Here is a 20,864-nt window from a genome sequence, read left to right on the forward strand (position 1 = left end):
TGTGGTTTTCCTACACACAAACACAGAACCTGTTAAAAATTTGAATCCCACCCCTGCGTACGTCTGACAGCAGATAGGACTTTATTTTGGGGGAAAAATTTGCAGAATAAGTCACCAATGCACGGAGAAACACGGGCTAAAAGGTTTATGTACACGGCTGTATTACGACTCTGCTCTGTACGGAATTAAAACTGGGCTCCCATGAAGGTGTGTGAACTGACCACTATACTCTCCTATATGCATCCAAATTCATACCAAGGTTTTTATCTTTTGGCATGCTTTTTTGTCCTCTAAAGATAATCTCTATGCTGAGCTCTGCATTAGGGTCCTGTTTCACATAGTGATGCTCCAGCGATCCCGACAACGATACGACCTGGTAAGGATCGCTGGTACGTCGCTACATGGTCGCTAGTAAGCTGCCAAACAGGCAGATCTCTTCAACGACGCAGCAGCGATCCGTATAACGACCTCGGCGGTCGTTGGTATCTTGTCACACAGCAGCTATTCTGACGACTCACGCCTGCGTCCCTTAGTTCTGCGTCGCCAACAAGGTCGCTCGTCAGCGTCAAACACAGCGATGCATGTGGGACACCATGGATCAAAAAATGGCCCAGGACATTCGAGCACGATCAGCAATATCCAGCGGGGAGGGCGGTCGCCGCTGCGTGTCGCACCTAGTGAGATCGCTGGCGAGGTCGCTGTTGCGTCACAAAATCTGTGACGTTTCAGCGATCTCGCTAACGATCTCGTTATGTGAGATGGGGCCTTTACCCCGCCCATACTCCTGATTGGCAGCTTTTTTGTTTACTCTTTAAGCAAGCAGCCTATCAGTGGTAATGGCAGGGTTACACAGATTAGCTGGACTACATGGCGCACCACACCTAGTCCTGCAGTAATCTCCTGATTGTATTGAAACTACAGCTAGCTGATAAGCAAGTGACATGTCGCCGGAATCAGGGTCCGGGTCTCAGCCCCTACATCATGCTGCTCTCGAATAGCAAAAACCTGCTGACGGATTCCCTTTGACAATAAAGGCAAGTAGAGCAAACTTTAATTTACTATACAAAGTATCACTAAAAATAATGTATTTCACGTGGTACTGTGGAGAAAATAAGTATTTGGAAACGTCTAATTTTATCGTAGGTACTCTTCACCTATGAGAGACAGAATCTAAAAATAAAATCCAGAAAATCACATTGTATGATTTTTACATAATTAATTTGTGTTTTATTGCATGAAATAAGTATTTTACAAAATAGAAAGTCTTAGTTACTCACCGGTTAACGGTATTTTTCGGAGTCCATGACAGCACCACCTGAGAGAGGGGATCCGCCCTTCAGGAACAGGAAACCTACAGATACAAAAGGGCGGCACCTCTCCCACGCATCAGTTGGATTACAGAGCACAAGAGGACCACAATGGTTAATAGCAAAATTATATACAGTACTTTACACAACTATTCTTTACCAGTGTACATACAAGAGGAAGAAGTGCACACCCAAATTTAAACTAAAGGGAGGGAATATACGGGTGCTGTCATGGACTCCGAAAAATACCGTTAACCGGTGAGTAACTAAGACTTTATTCGGTCGTCCATGACAGCACCACCTGAGAGATTTACAGAGAGTAATAAATATTTTAGGGAGGGACTACAGCCTGCAGTACCCTTATACCAAAAGAGAGGTCTGTGGAAGCACCCAAGTCTAGCCTATAATGATTATAAAAGGTGCTCGGAGAGGACCAAGTAGCCGCCTTACATATCTGGTCAATGGAGACTTCTGATCTCTCGGCCCACGAGGACGCCATGGCTCTGGTGGAATGCGCCCTCAGTTTTGCAGGTGCCGGTCTGCCCTTTGAGGTGTATGCAATTGAAATAGCCTCTCTAATCCACCTAGCTAGTGTATTTTTTGACACTCTACAGCCTTTCCTGGGACCTTGATGGGAGATAAATAGGGCATTCTCCTTTTTCCAGGGGTCAGTAACCGCCAGATATTCTTTAAGGCATTCTCTAACATCTAAGGTGTGTAATTTCTCTTCCTTCTCATTAGCTGGATTAGGGAGGAAGGATGGAAGGACTATTTCCTGTGTTCTATGAAAGCTAGAAACTACCTTCGGTAAGTACGCCGGGTCAGGTCTGAGTATTACCCTATCGTCCTTAAACTGTAAATAAGGAGGACGCCTAGATAATGCCTGGATGTCGCTTACTCTACGAGCTGAGGTTAGAGCTACCAGGAAGGCTACCTTGAGGGACAGGTTTTTTTATAGAGGCTGATGAGCTGGGTTCGAATGGAGCTTCTGTCATGGCTGTGAGGACTAGGTTCAAGTCCCATGGCATGAATCTATCCTTCACCACTGGCCTGGATCTACCTGCTGCCTTGATGAATCTACTGACCCAGTAATTACCCGCGATGTTGCAGCTAAAGAGGGCCCCCAAGGCTGAAACTTGTACTTTGAGGGTACTAGTGGAGAGCCCCATTTCTAGACCTTTCTGAAGAAATTCTAAGATTTGATTTATAGGAGCCGAACCCCCAGCGACTACTCTAGAGTTCTTTAGGAATCTCTTCCAAATTCTGACATAGATCTTGGTAGTAGTGATCTTTCTACTTTTAAGTAGAGTGTCAACCAGGTCTGGGGAGAAGCCTTTATCTTTCAGCAGTGTCCGTTCAAACTCCACGCCGTCAGATGTAGGCCAGCCACCTGAGGATGAAAGACTGGGCCCTGGGATAGGAGATCCGGGATCTCCGGCAGGACCCAAGGATCGGACACTGACATGGTCCTGAGGCATGAGAACCAAGCCCTCCTGGGCCAAAACGGAGCGATCACTATAACTTTCGCTCTGTCTCTCCTGATTTTCTTCACCACTAGAGGTAATAGCGATAGGGGAGGGAAGGCACAGGATAGCCCGAAATCCCACTTTATCAGTAAGGAGTCTACCGCCAGGGGGTCTTCTCTGGGATTTAGTGAGCAAAACTGCCTTACTTTCCTGTTTTCTTTGGTGGCGAAGAGATCTATCTCTGGCAGTCCCCACTTCTGTACAATCAGGTCGAAGATAGAGTTTTTTAGGGACCATTCTCCTTGCCTTAAGAGATTGCGGCTCAGGAAATCTGCCGTGGTGTTTTCTTTCCCCTTTATATGTAGAGCTGTTAATGATAGGAAATGCTGCTCTGCTAGCTGGAACAGCCGTTCTGCTACATTCATCAGGGATTTGGAACGGGTCCCGCCTTGGTGGTTGATATACGCTACGGTGACCAGATTGTCGGAGAACACTCACACATGATGGCCCTGTAGATACACAAGCAGTTCTTTAGCCGCCAGCTCTACTGCTGTCAATTCTTTCAAGTTGGATGACATCTCTATCTGATGATGCTCCCATAGGCCCTGGACCAGAATTTCCCCCATATGAGCCCCCCAACCGGAAGGGCTAGCATCCGTGGTGATTATGCGGGATATGTCATATTCCCAGGGAACCCCTCTGGATAAATTATTCTCATCTAGCCACCATTCTAGGGACTCCCTTGTGTTTCGGGACAAGGTTAGCTGGCCCTCTAAGTAACCCCCAAGCATTTTTTGATGCCTTAAGACCTCGCCCTGTAGAGTTCTTGAATGAAACTGGGCCCACTGGACCGCCGGGATACAGGAGGAAAGTGAACCTAGAAGGGACATGGCTTTCCTGAGGGACATGGTCGGGTTATTGGAAGCGTTCAGGACCTGATAGTGTAGGCGAACCAGCTTCTCCGGGGGCAGACGGCATTCCTGTTTTACGGAATCTAGGATGAGGCCCAAGAATTGTTGGATTCTCATCGGCTGTAACCGAGATTTTTTAATGTTAAGCAGCCATCCTAACCGTTCTAGGGCAGACCTTGCCCTTTGTAGCTGTTGCAAACAATGGTTAGCCGTTTTCCCTACAATCAAGAAGTCATCTAAGTAGGGAACTACTAAAATGTCTGATTCACGTAGATGGGCCATAACTTCCGCTACTACTTTAGTAAACACACGGGGAGCGACTGCTACCCCAAAGGGGAGGGCCGCATACTGGAAATGTTGAACTGACCCATCTAACTGCACTGCCACTCTGAGAAAACTCTGATGATCTGCATGAATGGGTATATGGTAGTAGGCATCTTTCAAATCTAACACCACCATGAAGCAGTTTTGAAACAGTAATTTTATTGTTGAATTAATTGTTTCCATCTTAAATGGACGTGTGACCAGGAATTCATTGAGGGATTTAAGATTTATTATGGTCCTAAAGGAACTGTCTGGCTTGCGGACCAGGAACAAAGGGGAGTAGAAACCTTTCCCCCTTTCTTCCTCTGGAACTTTAGTTAGGACCTTTTTATGGCAAAGATCCCGAACTTCAGCTTCCAGGGCAGACTGTTCTGATGAGGATGACCTAAGAAGAGTGACCTTAAAACGATCTTGGGGAACCCGGGAGAATTCTAGTCGTAGGCCCGCAGTTACCACCCCCAGTATCCAGTTGCTATTAGAGATTAATGCCCAGGCCGGGTAGAAGGCAGCTAGTCTCCCCCCTACCGGAGCAACTAGTCATTGGGGCGGCTTTTTAGTGTCCCGTGCTGGACCTTCCTGGCGCCCCCCTCCTCCGAACATGAATCCAGTACCTCTCCTTCTTTTGTCGTCCCATCTGCCCTGATCCCTGGACGGCCTCCTACGGAAATATCCTTTCCTGGTAAAGGGGCGTCTAAAAGGGGTTCGGCAGACTGGGGAACTTCTTTTTATCGTCCCCGGCCTTCTCTAAAAGTTCATCCAGGACGGGCCCAAACAGGTATTCGCCCTCACAAGGAATGGAACAGAGTCGAGATCTGGCCTGGATGTCTCCTGGCCAGCATTTTAACCAGAGAGCCCTTCGAGCTGCGTTGGATAAACCTGCGGTCCTAGCCGCCATCCTCGCAGAATCTGCTGACGCATCAGCCAGAAAAGCAGCAGCACTTTGGATAACTGGTAAGGCTTTTCGAATGTATCCTCTTGAGGTTCCATCCTTCAATTGGGAATCCAGCTGATCCAGCCAGACCATCAAGGATCTGGCCGTACATGTGGCCGCTACCGCTGGTCTCAATGCACCCGCTGACATCTCCCATGTTCCTTTCAGAAAAGAATCCGCTTTTTTATCTAGCGGGTCTTTTAAGGAGGCCATGTCATCGAAAGGTATGGAGGACTTTTTGGAGGCTTTGGCCACTGCCGCGTCCAGCTTAGGGGCCTTGTCCCATTTGGTTACCACTGGGTCATCAAACGGGTACCTTCGTTTGAAGGCAGGTGGCAAAGAACCTCTTTTTTCAGGCTTTTTCCATTCTCTATTTATTAGGTTCTGGACTTTATCATTCAACGGGAAGGATCTGCGCTTTCTGGGATCTAGGCCTCCGAACATCACGTCCTGTGCTGAAAGTTCCGGTTTTGTGTCTGCTACCCCCATAGTGGACCTTACTGCTTTAACTAACTTATCCATCTGGTCTAAGGGAAAGCAGAAACGGCTCGAGTCTTCCTCTGAAGATGATGAAGTGGAGGCCGGGGAATCTGAGGAGATATCGATTCCAGGTGCGGCCAAGGACTCTGAACCAGAGAGGTTAACATCTCTTCCCTTAGAGGAGTCTTTTTTTAGATAGGGCCTTCATTTCTGTCCTGATTATCTCCCTCAGGCTTGTGGTGAAGTCCGGTGTTTCTTCCGCCACCTGTATGGACGGGGAAGAGTGTAAGGGCCTGTCAATCTACCCCTAGGGTACCCCTATCCAACCCCTACCGTTTGTCGCACGCATGGCTGACACAACTTTTTAGGGTGGCCGTCTGGCAAAGGGCAATTACAGAGGGCACATTCCCTGTGCTTCTGCTTCCCCGTAGCTTTCCTTGCCTGCGAAAGAACAAAAATAAAACACTGCATCAGGGTACATTCACGGAGATCTCTTACCCATGCAGATGAGGCAGGTACCGGGTCACGGAGGGAGGCAGGAGGGTCCTTTAGCCTGGAGGAACTTCTGTGGCTTTGTTTGCCCATCCGTTTCTTCTTCTGCTGGCCACTCGCCTGTGAATTCACTGTGGCCTGTTTCTCTGGGCGCTCCTGCGCCTCGTCCTGCTGCTCTGTGGGGGCTTCTGTCGAATCCATTGCTGGGCCTTCAGAAGCACCCCAGCAGCGTCACCTCCTGTCTTTTAATGCCTCCCACAGTGTCCGGGTCAGCAGGGCTCTGGCGCGGCACCTCCCCCCCGGGTCCTCCTCCCCACCCCCTCCCCGGGTACCGCGCGCCGCCCCAGACCGCCGAGCACCGGCGGCGCATCCCGGAAAGCCGGCCGGCACCCGACTTCCGGTTTCGGCGTTCCCGGCCCCGCCCCTTCCGCTGCGTCACTTCCGCCGCGCGATCAAGACCGCGGGAGCGCACGGAAAGGAGCCGGCACGGCGCCCCCGGCTCCGGAATGCCTGCCGCCCCCACATGCGCCGACCTGCGCCCGCCGCACAGGCGCGACCGCCAGCCCCCGGAGAGAGAGGAGCAAGCGGAGACCGGGTGGATGCAACAGGAGGGGTTCCAGGGGTCATACATACCTTGTGCCGGCCGTATGGAGACGGCTGTCCACCGGACCCTCTGCTCCGCCTGCTCCAACCACTGTCGTGGTGACCTACCCGGCCCCACCGTGGCGCATCCAGGGACCCGAGCTTGACCGAGGTAGGAGACCCCCCCCCCGCTACCTGGGTCGGTCAGCCGGCCTGGGAATCCCTCGACGACTCCATGATGGACCATCTGTAGGAAGTCCCGTCCTATAGGAACAGGAAACCAACTGATGCGTGGGAGAGGTGCCGCCCTTTTGTATCTGTAGGTTTCCTGTTCCTGAAGGGCGGATCCCCTCTCTCAGGTGGTGCTGTCATGGACGACCGAATAAAAGCAGAACTTAATATTTGGTGCAGAAACCTTTGTTCGCAATTAGAGGTCAGACGTTTCCTGTAGTTCTTGATCAAGTTTGCACACACTGCAGCAGGGATTTTGGCCCACTCCTCCATACAAATCTCTTCCACATCTTTCTGGTTTTGGGGATGTCGATGGGCAACATTGAGTTTCAGCTCCTCCAAAGATTTTCGATTGGTTTCAGGTGGGGAGACTGTCTAGGCCACTTGAAATGCTTCTTACAGATCCACTCCTTAATTGCCCTGGCTGTGTGTTTGGGTCATTTTCATGCTGGAAGACCCAGCCATGACCTATCACTATGTTGTTACTGAGTGAAAGAGGTTGTTGGCCAAAATCTCACGATACATGACCCCATCCATTCTCCCTTTAATATGGTGCAGTCATCCTGTCCTCTTTGCAGAAAAGCACCCCCAAAAGAATGTTTCCCCCACCATGCTTCACGGTTGGGACGTGTTCTTTGGGTTGTTACCCTCTTTCTTCCCCTCAAACACGGCGAGTTGAGTTGATACCAAAAACTACTGTTTTGGTTTCATCTGGCCCTTTCCCATGCCTGCTTTGGATCATTCATCCAGATGGTCATTGACAAACATCAAACGGGTCTGGACATGTGCTCGCGTGAGCAGGGGGGACCTTGCCTGCCTTCCAGGATTTTAATCCATGGCAGCGTAATGTGTAATGTTTGAGACTGTGGTCCCAACTCGGGTCATTGACCAGGGCCTCCCGTGTAATTCTGGGCTGATTCCTGACATTTCTCAGATTCATCCTTACTCCATGAGGTGAGATCTTGCATGTAGCCCCAGAACGAGGAAGATTTACAGTCACCTTGTGTTAATTCAATTTTCTAATAATTGTGCCAATAGTTGTTGCCTTCTCACTAAGTTGCTTACCTATTGTCCTATAAGCCATCCCAGCCTTGTGCAGGTCTACAGTTTTGTACCTGGTGTCCTTAGACAGCTCTTTGGCCTTGGCCATGGTGGGGAGGTTGGAGTGTGATTGTGTGTGGACAGGTGTCTTTTATATAGGTAACAAGTTCAAACAGGTGCAATTAATGCAGGTAATGAGTGCAGCGTAGGAGGCTTCTTACACAAAAACGAACAGGTCTGTGAGAGCCAGAATTCTTGCTGTTTGGTCGGTGATCAGATACTTATTTCATCCAATAAAATGCAATTTTATTATGTAAAGATGATACAATGTGATTTTCTAGAATTTATTTTACGATTCTGTCTCCCACAGGTGAAGTGCACCTACGATAAAAATTGCATACCTTTCCATTCTTTGTAGGTGGGAAAACTTGCAAAATCGGCAGTGGATTTGGATATATACCTCCGGAGCAAACATGCTCAACAGTAGCCACCAAAGCAACGTGCCCTTAGTGTCACTTCCAAGTAACTACCCTTATATTTCCTGTGTGTGTGTATGTATGTATATGTGTGTGTGTGTATATATATATATATATATATATATATATATATATATATATATATATATATATATTTATTTCTCTAACATATGGTATTCCCTAGTGATTTTCAAATTACACCAGTCCTTTTTCCCAGATGGGATCCCAGTCTGATTTTCCTGTATCAAACACACAAGCTAAGGCCAATTTTTTTTTTTTTTTGTATAGAAAGCCAATTATGTAAATAATGGGGAATATTGGCCTAACACAGTCTAGTGGGAATGTGACAGGAGTATGCAAATCACATACTTGTGGTCCCATGATTGTCAGCGCCGGGCAACACCTTTTAATTTGAAGGCACATACTGTATGCTTGGGACCAAGAGAATGGCTTCTATGAGCACTCTAGGCCATTTTAGTAGAACTGAGGCCCCAGAGTCTTATTAGCTTTGGATTGTAGCTGCTGACTGGTCTTCAGGGTCGATTAGCCGATGCCATCACTCCCATAATTTAGCTGTAGGACATTTGCTAGAAACTTGTACTACTGACAGGTTGCCCTTTAGATGAGTACAGAAAACATAGCCACAGACTGCATTCTAGATATCTGCAGATGACTAATTATATCTTGTTGCAATAATGAATCACCATCTTGAGCACAGCCCAAAAGTTTCATTTTCTTGGAGCCTATTCAGAAGTATGATTTACGGTCCTGAATCTCTCTAATCACCTTTATCGAGAATTTTCAGGTAATGCATGCAACTAGTTTTACACTGGTGCCTATCAGAAAACACCTTTTCTGCAAGCTTGCATCCCAACAACAGGATATAGCTGGTAGGTAAAGGTACTGTCACACTTAGCGGTGCACCAGCGATCCCGACAACGATGTGACCCAGTCAGGATCGCTGGTGCATCGCTAAGTGGTCGCTAGTGAGCTGCCAAACAGGCAGATCTCACCAGCGACATAGCAGCGGTCGGCTGTCGCTAATTACCTGTCAGACGAGGCGATGAAGACGTCCTCCCGCCTGTGTCCACGCGTCGCTCGTCGCCTCAGCAGGAAGCTGACAACGAGAAACGGCCCAGGCCGTTCTCGCACAATCAGTGATAACCAGCGGGGGAGCCAGTCGGAGGTATCACACATAGCGATATCGCTAGCAATATCGCTGCTGCGTCACAAAAACCAGTGACGTTATAGCAATATTGCTAGTGATATCGCTTAGTGTGACGGGGCCTTAAAGGGGATCTGTCACCCTTTTTATCCCCTATTAGCTGCCGGCATAGACATCGGGGGCTTATCTACAGCATTCTGTAATGCTGTAGATAAGCCCCCGATGTAACCTGAAAGAGAAGAAAAACACGTTATATTATACTCACCGAGGTGGGCGGTCCGGTCCGATGGGTGTTGCGGTCCGGCGCCTCCCTTCTTCATGCGATGACCTCCTCTTCTCCAGTACTGAAATGGCTCTGGCGCAGGCGCATTGCTCTGCCCTGTTGAGGGCAGAGCAGAATTCTGCAGTGCGCAGGTGCCAGACCTCTCCCGACACCTGCGCACTGCACGACTCTGCCCTCAACAGGGCAGAGCAGTGCGCCTGCGCCGGAGCCATTACAGGATGGGAGAAGAGGACGTCATCGCATGAAGAAGTAGTGCCGGACGGGACGGCGACACCCATCGGACCGCACCGCCCACCTCGGTGAGTATAATATAACGTGTTTTTCTTCTCTTTCAGGTTACATCGGAGGCTTAGCTACAGCATTACAGAATGCTGTAGATAAGCCCCCGATGTCTATGCCAGCAGCTGCAAAGCCAACAAAAGGGTGACAGATTCCCTTTAAGACCTGCAGAATGTTGCTGAAAGAGGCACCACTGCCATAAATTGTGATAAGAGAAGGCCTGAGTATAAATGCCATTATTGTAGTTGTGTAACTTCTCACAAATATCACCTGCCTGGCCACATTGCAGCAATGATCACATAAAATGTATCTGCATAGTTATATTTACCTTATATTGATGCACACTATAGGAACAAAAATATTGAATTCAGTCTTTTCATTCTATCCAGTTGCCATAACTATATGAAAACCATCCCTTCACCCTGCCGTCTGTCTTTACAAATATTTCCGTAAGGGAAGAGTCAGACGGCCACATAACTTGGACGAAGGGTGCAACACAAAGCACGGACTGGCCGGCGTCTCTCCCGACCCGAGCGCGGTATCAGCGAGACAGGCAGCACCCTCCTGTACTGACCGTGCAGAGGCTCTCAACAGTGATGGAGAACCAGGGCAGAATCGACCCGGATGGGGTAAGTGCGCATAGCGCAGACCGACCGACTGACACCCGGAAGGCCCAGATCAGAGCCTGACTGTCCCTCTCTTGCACTATGCAGGAAAAGGCACAACCGACAGCGCCCATTCCCACGACCAAACAGGCGGAGAAAGACCCAGGGAAGCCCAATAAGTGTCCCGTATGCAGAGTTAAGCTCCCAGCAAGCACAAAAAGTTGCTTTGTGACACTTGTACGGCCAAACTAATGAAAGGCGAACAGCTGTCCCTCCTATCGGAGATGAAATCGCTGATTCGAGAGGGCCAGGCTTCCGTGGCCACCTTGTCCCAGCCACAGCCAGCCAGTCCAGGCTTCAGTGCTAAGCGAACCAGACAGGAGATGGAGCTTAGTTCAGAGGAAGGTTCCTACTCCTCGGAGTCGGATCAGGAAGAAGGCAAGCTAGGCACTAGCGAACCGGAGTATGGGGAAAAGATACCTCTTTTCCTCGGATGATACAGACAATCTGGTTCAGGCGGTCAGAGACACAATGCAGATTGAGGAGGTCCAGAAACCTCAGTCCAGGCAGGACATGATGTTCGGGGGCCTTAGGCGCAGAGGAAAGTAGTATTTCCTGTGAACGACCATGTGCGAGCTATAGAATCGTAGAGTTGGAAGGGACCTCCTGGGCCATCTGGTCCAACCCCCTGCTCAAAGCAGGATTCGCTAAATCATCCCAGTCAGATGTCTGTCCAGCCTCTGTTTGAAGACTTCCATTGAAGGAGAACTCACCACTTCTCGTGGCAGCTTGTTCACTCATTGATCACTCTAACTGTCAAAAAGTTTTTTCTAATATCTAATCTGTGTCTCCTCCCATTCAGTTTCATCCCATTGCTTCTAGTCTTTCCATGTGCAAATGACAATAAAGTTGATCCTTCTACAATGTGGCAGCCCTTTAGATATTTGTAGACGGCTATTAAGTCTCCTCTGTCTTCTCTTTTGCAAACTAAACATTCCCAAATCCTGCAACCTTTCCTGATAAGACAGGGTTTGCAGACCGGTCACCATTCTGGTCACTCTTTTCTGAACTTGCTCCAGTTTGTTGATGTCTTTTTTAAAATGTGGTGCCCAAAACTGGACACAATATTCCAGATGAGGTCTGACCAAAGAGTAGAGGGAAATAATGACTTCACGTGATCTAGACTGTATGCTTCTGTTAATACATCCTAGAATTGCATTTGCCTTTTTTGCTGCTGCATCACACTGTTGACTCATATCCAGTCTGTGATCTATTAGTATACCCAAGTCTTTTTCACATGTGCTGTTGCTTAGCCCTATTCCTCCCATTCTGTATATGCTTTTTTCAGTTTTATTGCCCAGATGTAGTACTTTGCATTTTTCCCTATTAAAAACCATTCTGTTAGTTGCTGCCTACTTCTCCAGTTTATTTATATCTTTTTGAATCCTCTCTCTTCTCTAGTATTAGCTATCCCTCCTAGCTTTGTGTCATCAGCAAATTTAATCAGTTTACCATCAATTCCTTCAACTAAATCGTTGATAAAGATGTTGAACAATACAGGGCCCAGGACAGAGCCCTGTGGTACCCCACTTGAGACATTCTTCCAACTGGATGTGCAGCCATTTACGACCACTCTTTGGGTCCGATCACTAAGCCAGTTATGAATCCACCTAACGGTTGCCTTGTCCATTCCATACTTCTGAAGTCAAGATATACTATATCTACAGCATTTCCTTGATCCACCCAATCAGTGATTCCGTCATAGAAGGAAATTAAGTTAGTCTGACATGACTTATTAGTTACAAACCCATGCTGACTCTGTTTAATCACTTCAATCTTATCCAGGTACTGACATACATGTTGTTTAATAATTTGTTCAAAGATCTTTCCTGGTATAGAAGTCAGACTCACCGGCCTATAGTTGCCTGGGTCCACCTTCTTCCCCTTTTTTGAAGATAGGAACAACATTTGCTCTTCTCCAGTCTTCTGGGACTTCTCCTGTTCTCCAAGAATTTTCAAAGATTATGGAGAGGGGTTCAAAAATTTCTTCTGCTATCTCCTTCAGTACTCTGGGGTGTAATTCATCTGGACCTGGAGACTTGAATTCATTTAGGTTAGCTAAGTGTTTCCTCACTATCTTTCTGCTTATAGATATCCTGGATTCTTCTATTCCCTTAATAGGACAGTGAAGAACAGTTGATGTTACATTTCCTTTCTGAGAGAAAACAGATGCAAAGTAGGAATTTAAAAGTTCGGCCTTCTCAACATCCTGTCTTACCATTTCATCATTTTCATCCGGTAAAAATCCTACAGCATCTTTGACTTTTCTTTTACTTTTGACATATCCCCAAAATCCTTTATTATTGCTTTTGACATCTCTTGCAAGCCTCAATTCATTTTCAGCTTTAGCTAATCTGATTTGTGCCCTGCAGGTTCTGCAGACAGCATTATATTCTTCTTTAGATATGCCTCCCTCTTTCCATTTTATAAACATTTCTTTCTTCCTTTTTAGCATGTGCTTAAGTTCTGTGTTCATCCATCCTGGTTTCCTTAAATGCTTCCTATTCTTCCCTCTTTTCGGAATGGTTAACAATTGTGCTTTGAGAATTTCATTTTTCAAAATTTCCCATCCTTCCTGGATATTTTTGTCTTTAAGGATATCCAGCCATTGGATCCCTCCGATTCCCTTTATGAATCCCTTAAAATCTGCCTTTCTGAAATCTAACCTTGACGTCTGAGTCTTCACTGGTCTTCCTCCTCTAGTTATCCAAAATTCTAAAATAGCATGGTCGCTACCTCCTAGGGTCCCAGCCACTTTTACCTCCTCAACCATTTCCTCCCTGTTTATAAGGATTAGATCCAAGGTAGCAGTTCCCCTTGTTTTTTCCCCTACCTTTTGGAAGATAAAGTTGTCAGCAAGAGAGGATAAGAATTTCCTTGACCTGTTAGTTTTGCCTGAGAGAGATTCCCAACAAATGTCTGGATAGTTGAAATCTCCCATGACAACTATGTCATATTTTTTGGAGAACTTGGCCATTTGATGCATAAAGAGTTCATCCATATCTTCAGCTTGCACAGGTGGCCTGTAGTAAATGCCTACAAATGGTGTCCTTTCCATTGTTCTGTCCTTGTATTCTTACCCAGTTTCCACAGAACTCCCGGTCTCAGAAGCTTCAATCTCTGTGCAGATATACGCGTTTCTAACATACAATGCGACACCTCCTCCTCGTTTATCAAGTGTTTCTTGCAAATAAGTTGTATCCTTCTAGTCTTGTATTCCAAACGTGTATTGTCCCACCAAGTTTCAGTGATTCCAATGACATCATATTTCTTTTCCTGTGTTAGTAGTTCCAATTCTCCTTGTTTGTTGCCCATGCTTTGTGCATTGGTATAGAAACATTTTAGTTTGTGATTGTTTTCTCTTTCTCCAATATTTTTATTAATTAGATTCTTTTGTCTTTGTTCTTCCTTTCCACTTCTAATAGCAGAGTTCCCAATAGCATTTGTCAGGTGTATGGCTTTTTCTGGTCTTTTGCTTCCCTTCCCATGTTCTAGTTTAAAGCTCTCCTTACAAGTGTAGCAAGGCAACTTCCAAATACATGTTTTCCAGTCTTCGTAAGGTGCACCCCATCTCTAGCAAGTAGTCCATCGTATAAGTAGTTCACTCCGTGATCCATAAATCCAAATCCTTGCTGACGGCACCATCGACGTAGCCAGTTGTTCACCTGCAGAATCTTATTCCACCTCCTTGTTCCATGGCCATCCACTGGGAGGATGGAAGAGAAGACCACCTGCGCTCCCAGTTCATTCACTTTCTTGCCTAAGTCTTCAAAGTCTCTGCAGATGGTTTCCAGGTCACTTCTTGCGGTGTCATTTGTCCCCACATGTAGTAGCAGGAACGGGTAGTCATCTGTAGGTCTGAAGAGTCCTGATATCCTGTCAGACACATCTTTAATTTTTGCACCTGGAAGACAGCACATTTCTCTTGAAGTTATATCCGGTCTGCAGATAGCGGCCTCTGTTCCTCTCAACAGGGAATCCCCCATGACCACCACTCTCCGTTTTTTCTTCACAACATTTTTCTTTCTCCATCCAGGAGGACTCTGAAGGCGTACAAGGTTGCTGTTTGTGGGCAAAGTCTTATCCTGATGTATTCATCGTTTTCCTGCGTGAGAGCCTGGTACTGGTTCCTGAGCAGTATGCTGACTGCCTCCTGATCCTCCTGCTTCTCTGCGTCACATGTCTCTATTCCTCTGTTTCTTCAGGTGCACTTCGAATTTCTTCTCTTTCTGTAACATGAAGAGATAATTCTGCTCTGTCTAAGAACCCTTCACCTTCCTTAATGATCTTCAACGTAGCTCACCTCTCTTTGAGATTTTGCAACTTTTCCTCCAACAGGGACACAAGCTTGCATTTGTGGCATGTGAAGTTTGGCTTTTCCACTGGTAAGTCTGTGAACATGTAGCAAGAAATGCAGCTCACCAAATGGCTCCTGGCCTCTTCCATATTGAGATTTCTTAAAAACGGCCAAAACCCAGTGATCGTTGAGCTCGCGGAGACTCTTCACTTATCCCAGAAGGAACTGGTAATATGCAAATGATCTCCTCAAGACTCTTCCCCTGGTTTTCCGATTTCCTGTTTTCAGCTGCAACGGCCAAAACCCAGTGATCGTTGAGCTCGCAGAGACTCTTCACTTATCGCAGAAGGAACTGGGAATATGCAAATGATCTCCTCAAGACTCTTCCCCTGGTTTTCTGATTTCCTCTTTTCAGCTGCAACGGCCAAAACCCAGTGATAGTTGAGCTCTCGGAGACTCTTCACTTATCCCAGAAGGAACAGGAAATATGCAAATGATCTCCTCAAGACTCTTCCCCTCTTCCTATGGTCCTGGAGGAAAGGAAGGAGGCATAAAAACGTCTTGTGATATCCCGGGACTTTAAGAGACGTCTCCCCTTTGACCCCGAGGACATTAAAGAATGGGAGGTAGTTCCCAAGATTGATGTCCCTATGGCAAAAGTAGCCAAGAAAACAACGATCCCTTTTGAGAACGCATCTAGTCTGAGGGACCCCATGGATAGGAAGGCGGATAACCTACTAAGGCGGGCCTGGGAAACATCAGCACCTTTAATTAAAACAAACGTAGCAGGTACTTCGGTAGCAAAATCTATGTGTTTATGGTTGGGCCAGTTAGAGGAACATTTAACAAATAAAACCCCAAGGGAGGAAATTATAGATTCTCTTCCGATCATGAAGTCAGCCACAGCCTTCCTAGCCGATGCATCGGCGGAATCTGTTAGAATTGCCACCCTGAATGGCTCTTTGTCATATTCGGCACGCAGAGCCATCTGGTTAAAGACCTGGACGGGTGACGGAGCCTCTAAAAACAAGCTCTGTGCCCTTCCCTTCTCTGGGTTAAAAGTCTTTGGCCCAGCATTGGATGATATATTAGAAAAAGCATCCGATGTAAAGAAAGGGTTCCCTGAGGAAAAGAAGCCTAGGGACCAGCCCTTTCGTAGACCCGGGGGATATAGAAGGCAGCAGTACTATAGGTACCAGGGGAGCTCTCAGAGGGGTTCCTACGGTAGCACCCACTCTAGAGCTGGAAGATCTAGAGCCCCCCCCCCTTCTGGATCACGTACTAGATCCAGGAGAACATGACTATACCAACATAGGGGGTCGACTCAGAGAATTCAGTTCCCAGTGGTCTCAGATCACAAAAAAATCAGTGGGTACTGAGGACAATAGCAAAGGGTTACCAAATAGAATTTTCATCCCCTCCCCCCGAAAGGTCCATTTCTCCCCGCAGAATAAAAGACGACTCCCAGATGTGGGTCGACGTGACAGAACTGGCAAACTTAGGGGTGGTAATTCCGGTTCCCCGGGCAGAAATTGGGGCGGGCCACTATTCGTCCCTATTTGCCATTGCAAAGCCATCCAGAGAATCCCATACCATTATAAATCTGAAACCCTTACATGCCTGGGTCACGTAGAAAAAATTCTGAATGGCGTCAAACAGATCCACAGTCCATTTGATGGACAAGAATGCCCAGATGTGTACCCTGGACCTGAAAAGTGCCTACTATCAGGTGCCAATTCACCCAATGTCACAGAGATTCCTGAGGTTTGCAGTAAGACTTCAGAATTGGACTTACCACTTTCAATTTCAGTGTCTTCCTTTTGGTCTGGCCTCGGCGCCTCGAGTCTTCACGAAGCTAATCGCGGAAGTGGTGGTGTTCCTAAGAAATCGCGGAATAATCATCATTCCATACCTAGACAACTTCCTCCTGGTGGCGAGATCGGCAGAAGAACTACGGCGACACAAGGAGAAGACAATAAAGGTTCTAGAGTTTCTGGGCTGGATCATAAACAAAGAAAAATCGTACCTAGTACCAGAAAGAAGAAAGATTTTTTTTTTTTTTTTTTTTTTTGGGGGGGTACTACTGGATTCCAGAAGCAGAACTTCCTTCTTACCACCAGAAAAACAGACAAGGATACGGGACAGCATTAAGGAACTTCAAAAAGGTCGTGTTTCCATCAGAATAGCCATGCGCGCTCTGGGCCTCATGACATCCTACATGCCTTGTGTCCGATGGGCACAGTTCCATGCGAGAACCCTTCAAAAAGAAGTACTGTGTGCCTGGGATCGTCACCAGACCTCCCTAGACAAGAAAATGGCCTTGTCTCCAGCAGTAAAAAGATCCCTGGTGTGATGGATGCAGCGACAAAACCTAAGGAAAGGTGTCCCATGGATCACCTCCCCATGCGTCATAATCACTACAGACGCCAGCAAATGGGGCTGGGGGGCTCATCTAGAAGGCAGAATTTTTCAGGGAGAATGGCCGGCAAACATGCGGTCCACCTCCTCCAACTACAAGGAACTTAACGCCACATGGGAGGCCCTAAGGAGAAATCAGGACAAACTAAGAAATCAACACGTCAAGATTCTATCGGACAATGTGACGGCGGTATCCTTCCTCCGGCATCAAGGAGGAACAAGGCATTGGGCACTCCAGGACCTGGCAAAAAAGATCTTTTCCTGGGCAGAATACATGGTTCTGTCAGTAACAGCCGTCCATCTCGAAGGGTCGAAAAACACAGTGGCAGATTATTTAAGCAAGCAGAAGATCTGTCCCACGGAGTGGGAGCTGAACACCGAGATCTTTCAGAACTTATGCCAGAGCTAGATAGACCTAGCAGATAGACCTCTTCGTAACCAGAAAGAATACGAAGACGTACAGATTTTTCTCTGAATCCGTTGGACAATCCAGAAGGGGTAGACGCCCTAAGCCAAAAGTGAGGGCAGACTCTCTCATATGCATTTCCCCCGATAGCTCTCATTCCAGCCATCCTCAGGAAGATTCAGGAGGATCAGGCAAGAGTGTTACTGATAGCACCTTATTGGCCGAAAAGGAGCTGGTTTCCACTCCTGGGGATTATGGCAGAAGATCGACCACTCCTGCTTCCACAGAGGGAAGACATCATTCACCAAGGGCCGATGCTTCACCAAGATCCAGGGAGACTTCACCTGGCAGCCTGGATCCTGAATGGCGGATCCTGAACGGCAGATCCTGAGGGCTCGAGGCCTGTCAGACCAGGTCATATCGACTATTCAGGCCAGCAGAAAACCCATAACTTCTGCGATATACCACAAAATTTGGAAAAGATTCTGTCTGGATTGTGGCAGGCCTGACTCAGCTGAAGGAAAGCCATACATCCCAAAGATACTGGATTTTCTTCAGGCAGGCTTTAATAAAGAACTTAGGCCTAGCACGCTGAAGGTCCAGATCTCGGCATTAAGCGCCTTTCTGGACTACCCCTTGGCTTCCCATCCCTGGGTAATAAGATTTATCAGGGCAACTCAGAGGTTACGTCCCACAGTCAGGAGGTCAGTCCCCCCGTGGGATCTTAGTCTTGTCCTGTGGTCCCTTTGCTCAGATCCCTTTATCCAGAGTCAGGAGATGCCCATCTCACATCGAACCATGAAGGTAGCATTCTTAGTGGCGATCACCACTGCAAAACGGATAAGTGAGATACAGGCGCTATCTATCCGAGACCCATATCTCCAAATCTGGGAGGATCGAATAATCATGAGATTAGACCCCACCTTTTTGCCCAAAGTTGTGTTAGTCCAAAACTTAAACCAGGAAATAATTTTACCTTCCGTTTGTGAGAACCCCTCAAATGACAAAGAAAGGGCCCTGCACGAATTAGACGTACGCCAGGCAGTTATTGATTACATCAGGGCCACGCAGGGTTGGAGACAGGACCATAACCTATTTCTACTCTTTGGGGGGGAAAAACAAAGGGAGAAAAGCCTCAAAAGCCTCCATTGTGAGATGGATAACATCGCTAATCAGTTTAGCCTATGTCTCTCAGGGGGTTCCTCCCCCAGAAGGGTTAAAAGCTCACTCATCAGGAGCTTTAGCAGTTTCCTGGGCGGAAACAGCAGGGGCTTCAGTAAACCAAATCTGTAGGGCCGCAACCTGGTCCAGGTTGGACACATTCTGTAAGCATTACAAATTAGATGTGTTATCTAACCAACAGACTGCTTTCGGGAGAATGGTTCTCCAGGCAGTCATCCCACCCTAACTGGATACTTTGGTATTCTCCCTGGTGCTGTCAGGAGGGACATCCTGGAAAATAGGCATTAGACCTACCGGTAATTATGTTTCCAGGAGTCCATCCTGACAGCACGGATAGTTCTCTTCCCGAATTAATGATGTCATATGTCGTAATCTGATTCTGTAAATAAAGTGCTCAGTTGCATCATCCACGGTGTGGTACTTGGAAAAACACTGAGGAAATGGGGGTGGAGACTGTTTTTAACCTCTTGTGTGCTCTTCCTGTCCCTGCAAGGAGGCGAGGGACGTCCTCCCTGGTGCTGTCAGGAAGGACTCCTGGAAACATAATTACCGGTAGGTCTAATGCCTATTTTTACAACCAGCGGGCAGAATCGATCCTACACGATAGGCTTCTATATTAAGGGTGCACAACCAGACCGTTAAATGGCGTATATCGGAACATCTTAACGATATTAGTAAAGTTGGCAATAAGAACACCTGGGCATCAAAACACTTTGCTCAAGAACATGAAGGACGCACAAATATTTTTCATGTTTGTTCCATAGAGATAGTCGATAGACCTAGAGGAGGTGACTGGCAATGGCCATTACTTATCAGAGTAGCATTCTAGATTTTAAATTTGGAAACCAGAACTCTGAAGGGTATGAATTTACGTGGGGACATGTTTTATTATTGATGCTGATTCCCCTCATTTGAGCACTCAACTGTTTTGGAATTTAAATTTTCATTTTATCTCCTCAGGCGATCAGCCTGTGTCACTGCTGAGGGGTTATGGAAGCCCAGGTTGCTTTGATAGCAGCTTTCAGCTCGTCTGTGTTGTTGGGTCTGGTGTCTCTCATCTTTCTCTTGACAATACACCATAGAGTCTCTGGGGTTAAGGTCAGGCGAGTTTGCTGGCCAATCAAGCACAGTGATACTGTTTGTAAACCAGGTATTGGTACTTTTGTCAGTGTGGACAGGTGTCAAGTCCTGCTGGAGAATGACATTTCCATCTCCAAAAAGCTTGTCGGCAGAGGGAAGCATGAAGTGCTCTAAAATTTCCCGGTAGATGGCTGCACTGACTTTGGTCTTGATAAAACACAGTGGACCTACACCAGCAGATGACATGGCTCCCCAAACCATCACTGATTGTGGAAACTTCACATTAGACCTCAAGCAGCTTGGAATGTGGCCTCTCCACTCTTCCTCCAGACTCTGGGACCTTGATTTCTAAGGTCTAGTGTGAAGTATCCACAATCAATGATGGTTTGGGGAGCCATGTCATCTGTTGGTGTAGGCACACGGTGTTTCATTAGGACTAACCACTTCCTCCTCCATCTTGCAGCCTCAATTGGACTCAACTGTTCGTTGTCTAATACCACCCAACTCCCCACCCAAACTAGCTTAGGCATTTCTACACTCAAAATAAGTCTTTGTGTTGATCACATGTCCTAAGGTAACGAGAATAGCTAGGAATGTTCTAGTACACATCAGTCCACTGGTACCTCCCTTCCCAAAGGCTAAATCAAAGCTGAAACTAAGAGTATTAACGTGGTAGTATAAAGTCAAATTGTGAAGAAAAAAAAAAAAATTGAAAAGTGCTTCATAAGGAAAGATAGATGTAAAAGGTTCCCCTTCGCGCCCTCTATATCGCCTCCAAAGTTGTAATAAGAACACAAGATCTATAATGGTCTTTCGAGAAGTTAGTAGTATACAATAAATAGGCAGTA

General features: G+C 47.0%; 1 protein-coding gene across 4 annotated transcripts in view; it reads left to right on the forward strand.

Moving 5' to 3' along the window:
• Positions 1-20,864, forward strand: part of LOC141076015 (uncharacterized) — a 48,803-nt gene that overhangs the window by 7,588 nt on the left and 20,351 nt on the right. Inside the window, exon 2 of one of the 4 annotated variants that reach the window (XM_073563258.1) lies at positions 10,358-10,597. The exons of the other annotated variants lie outside the window; for them this stretch is intronic. Within the exon in view, the coding sequence (XP_073419359.1) occupies positions 10,565-10,597 (33 nt within the window). The 5' untranslated portion in view covers positions 10,358-10,564. The remainder of the gene's footprint in view (positions 1-10,357; positions 10,598-20,864) is intronic. 4 annotated transcript variants of the gene reach the window in all.

This window comes from Dendrobates tinctorius, unplaced genomic scaffold (genome assembly GCF_039654945.1).
Source record: "Dendrobates tinctorius isolate UK_male_01 unplaced genomic scaffold, ASM3965494v1 ptg000384l, whole genome shotgun sequence".
NCBI classification, from domain to species: Eukaryota; Metazoa; Chordata; class Amphibia; order Anura; family Dendrobatidae; genus Dendrobates; species Dendrobates tinctorius.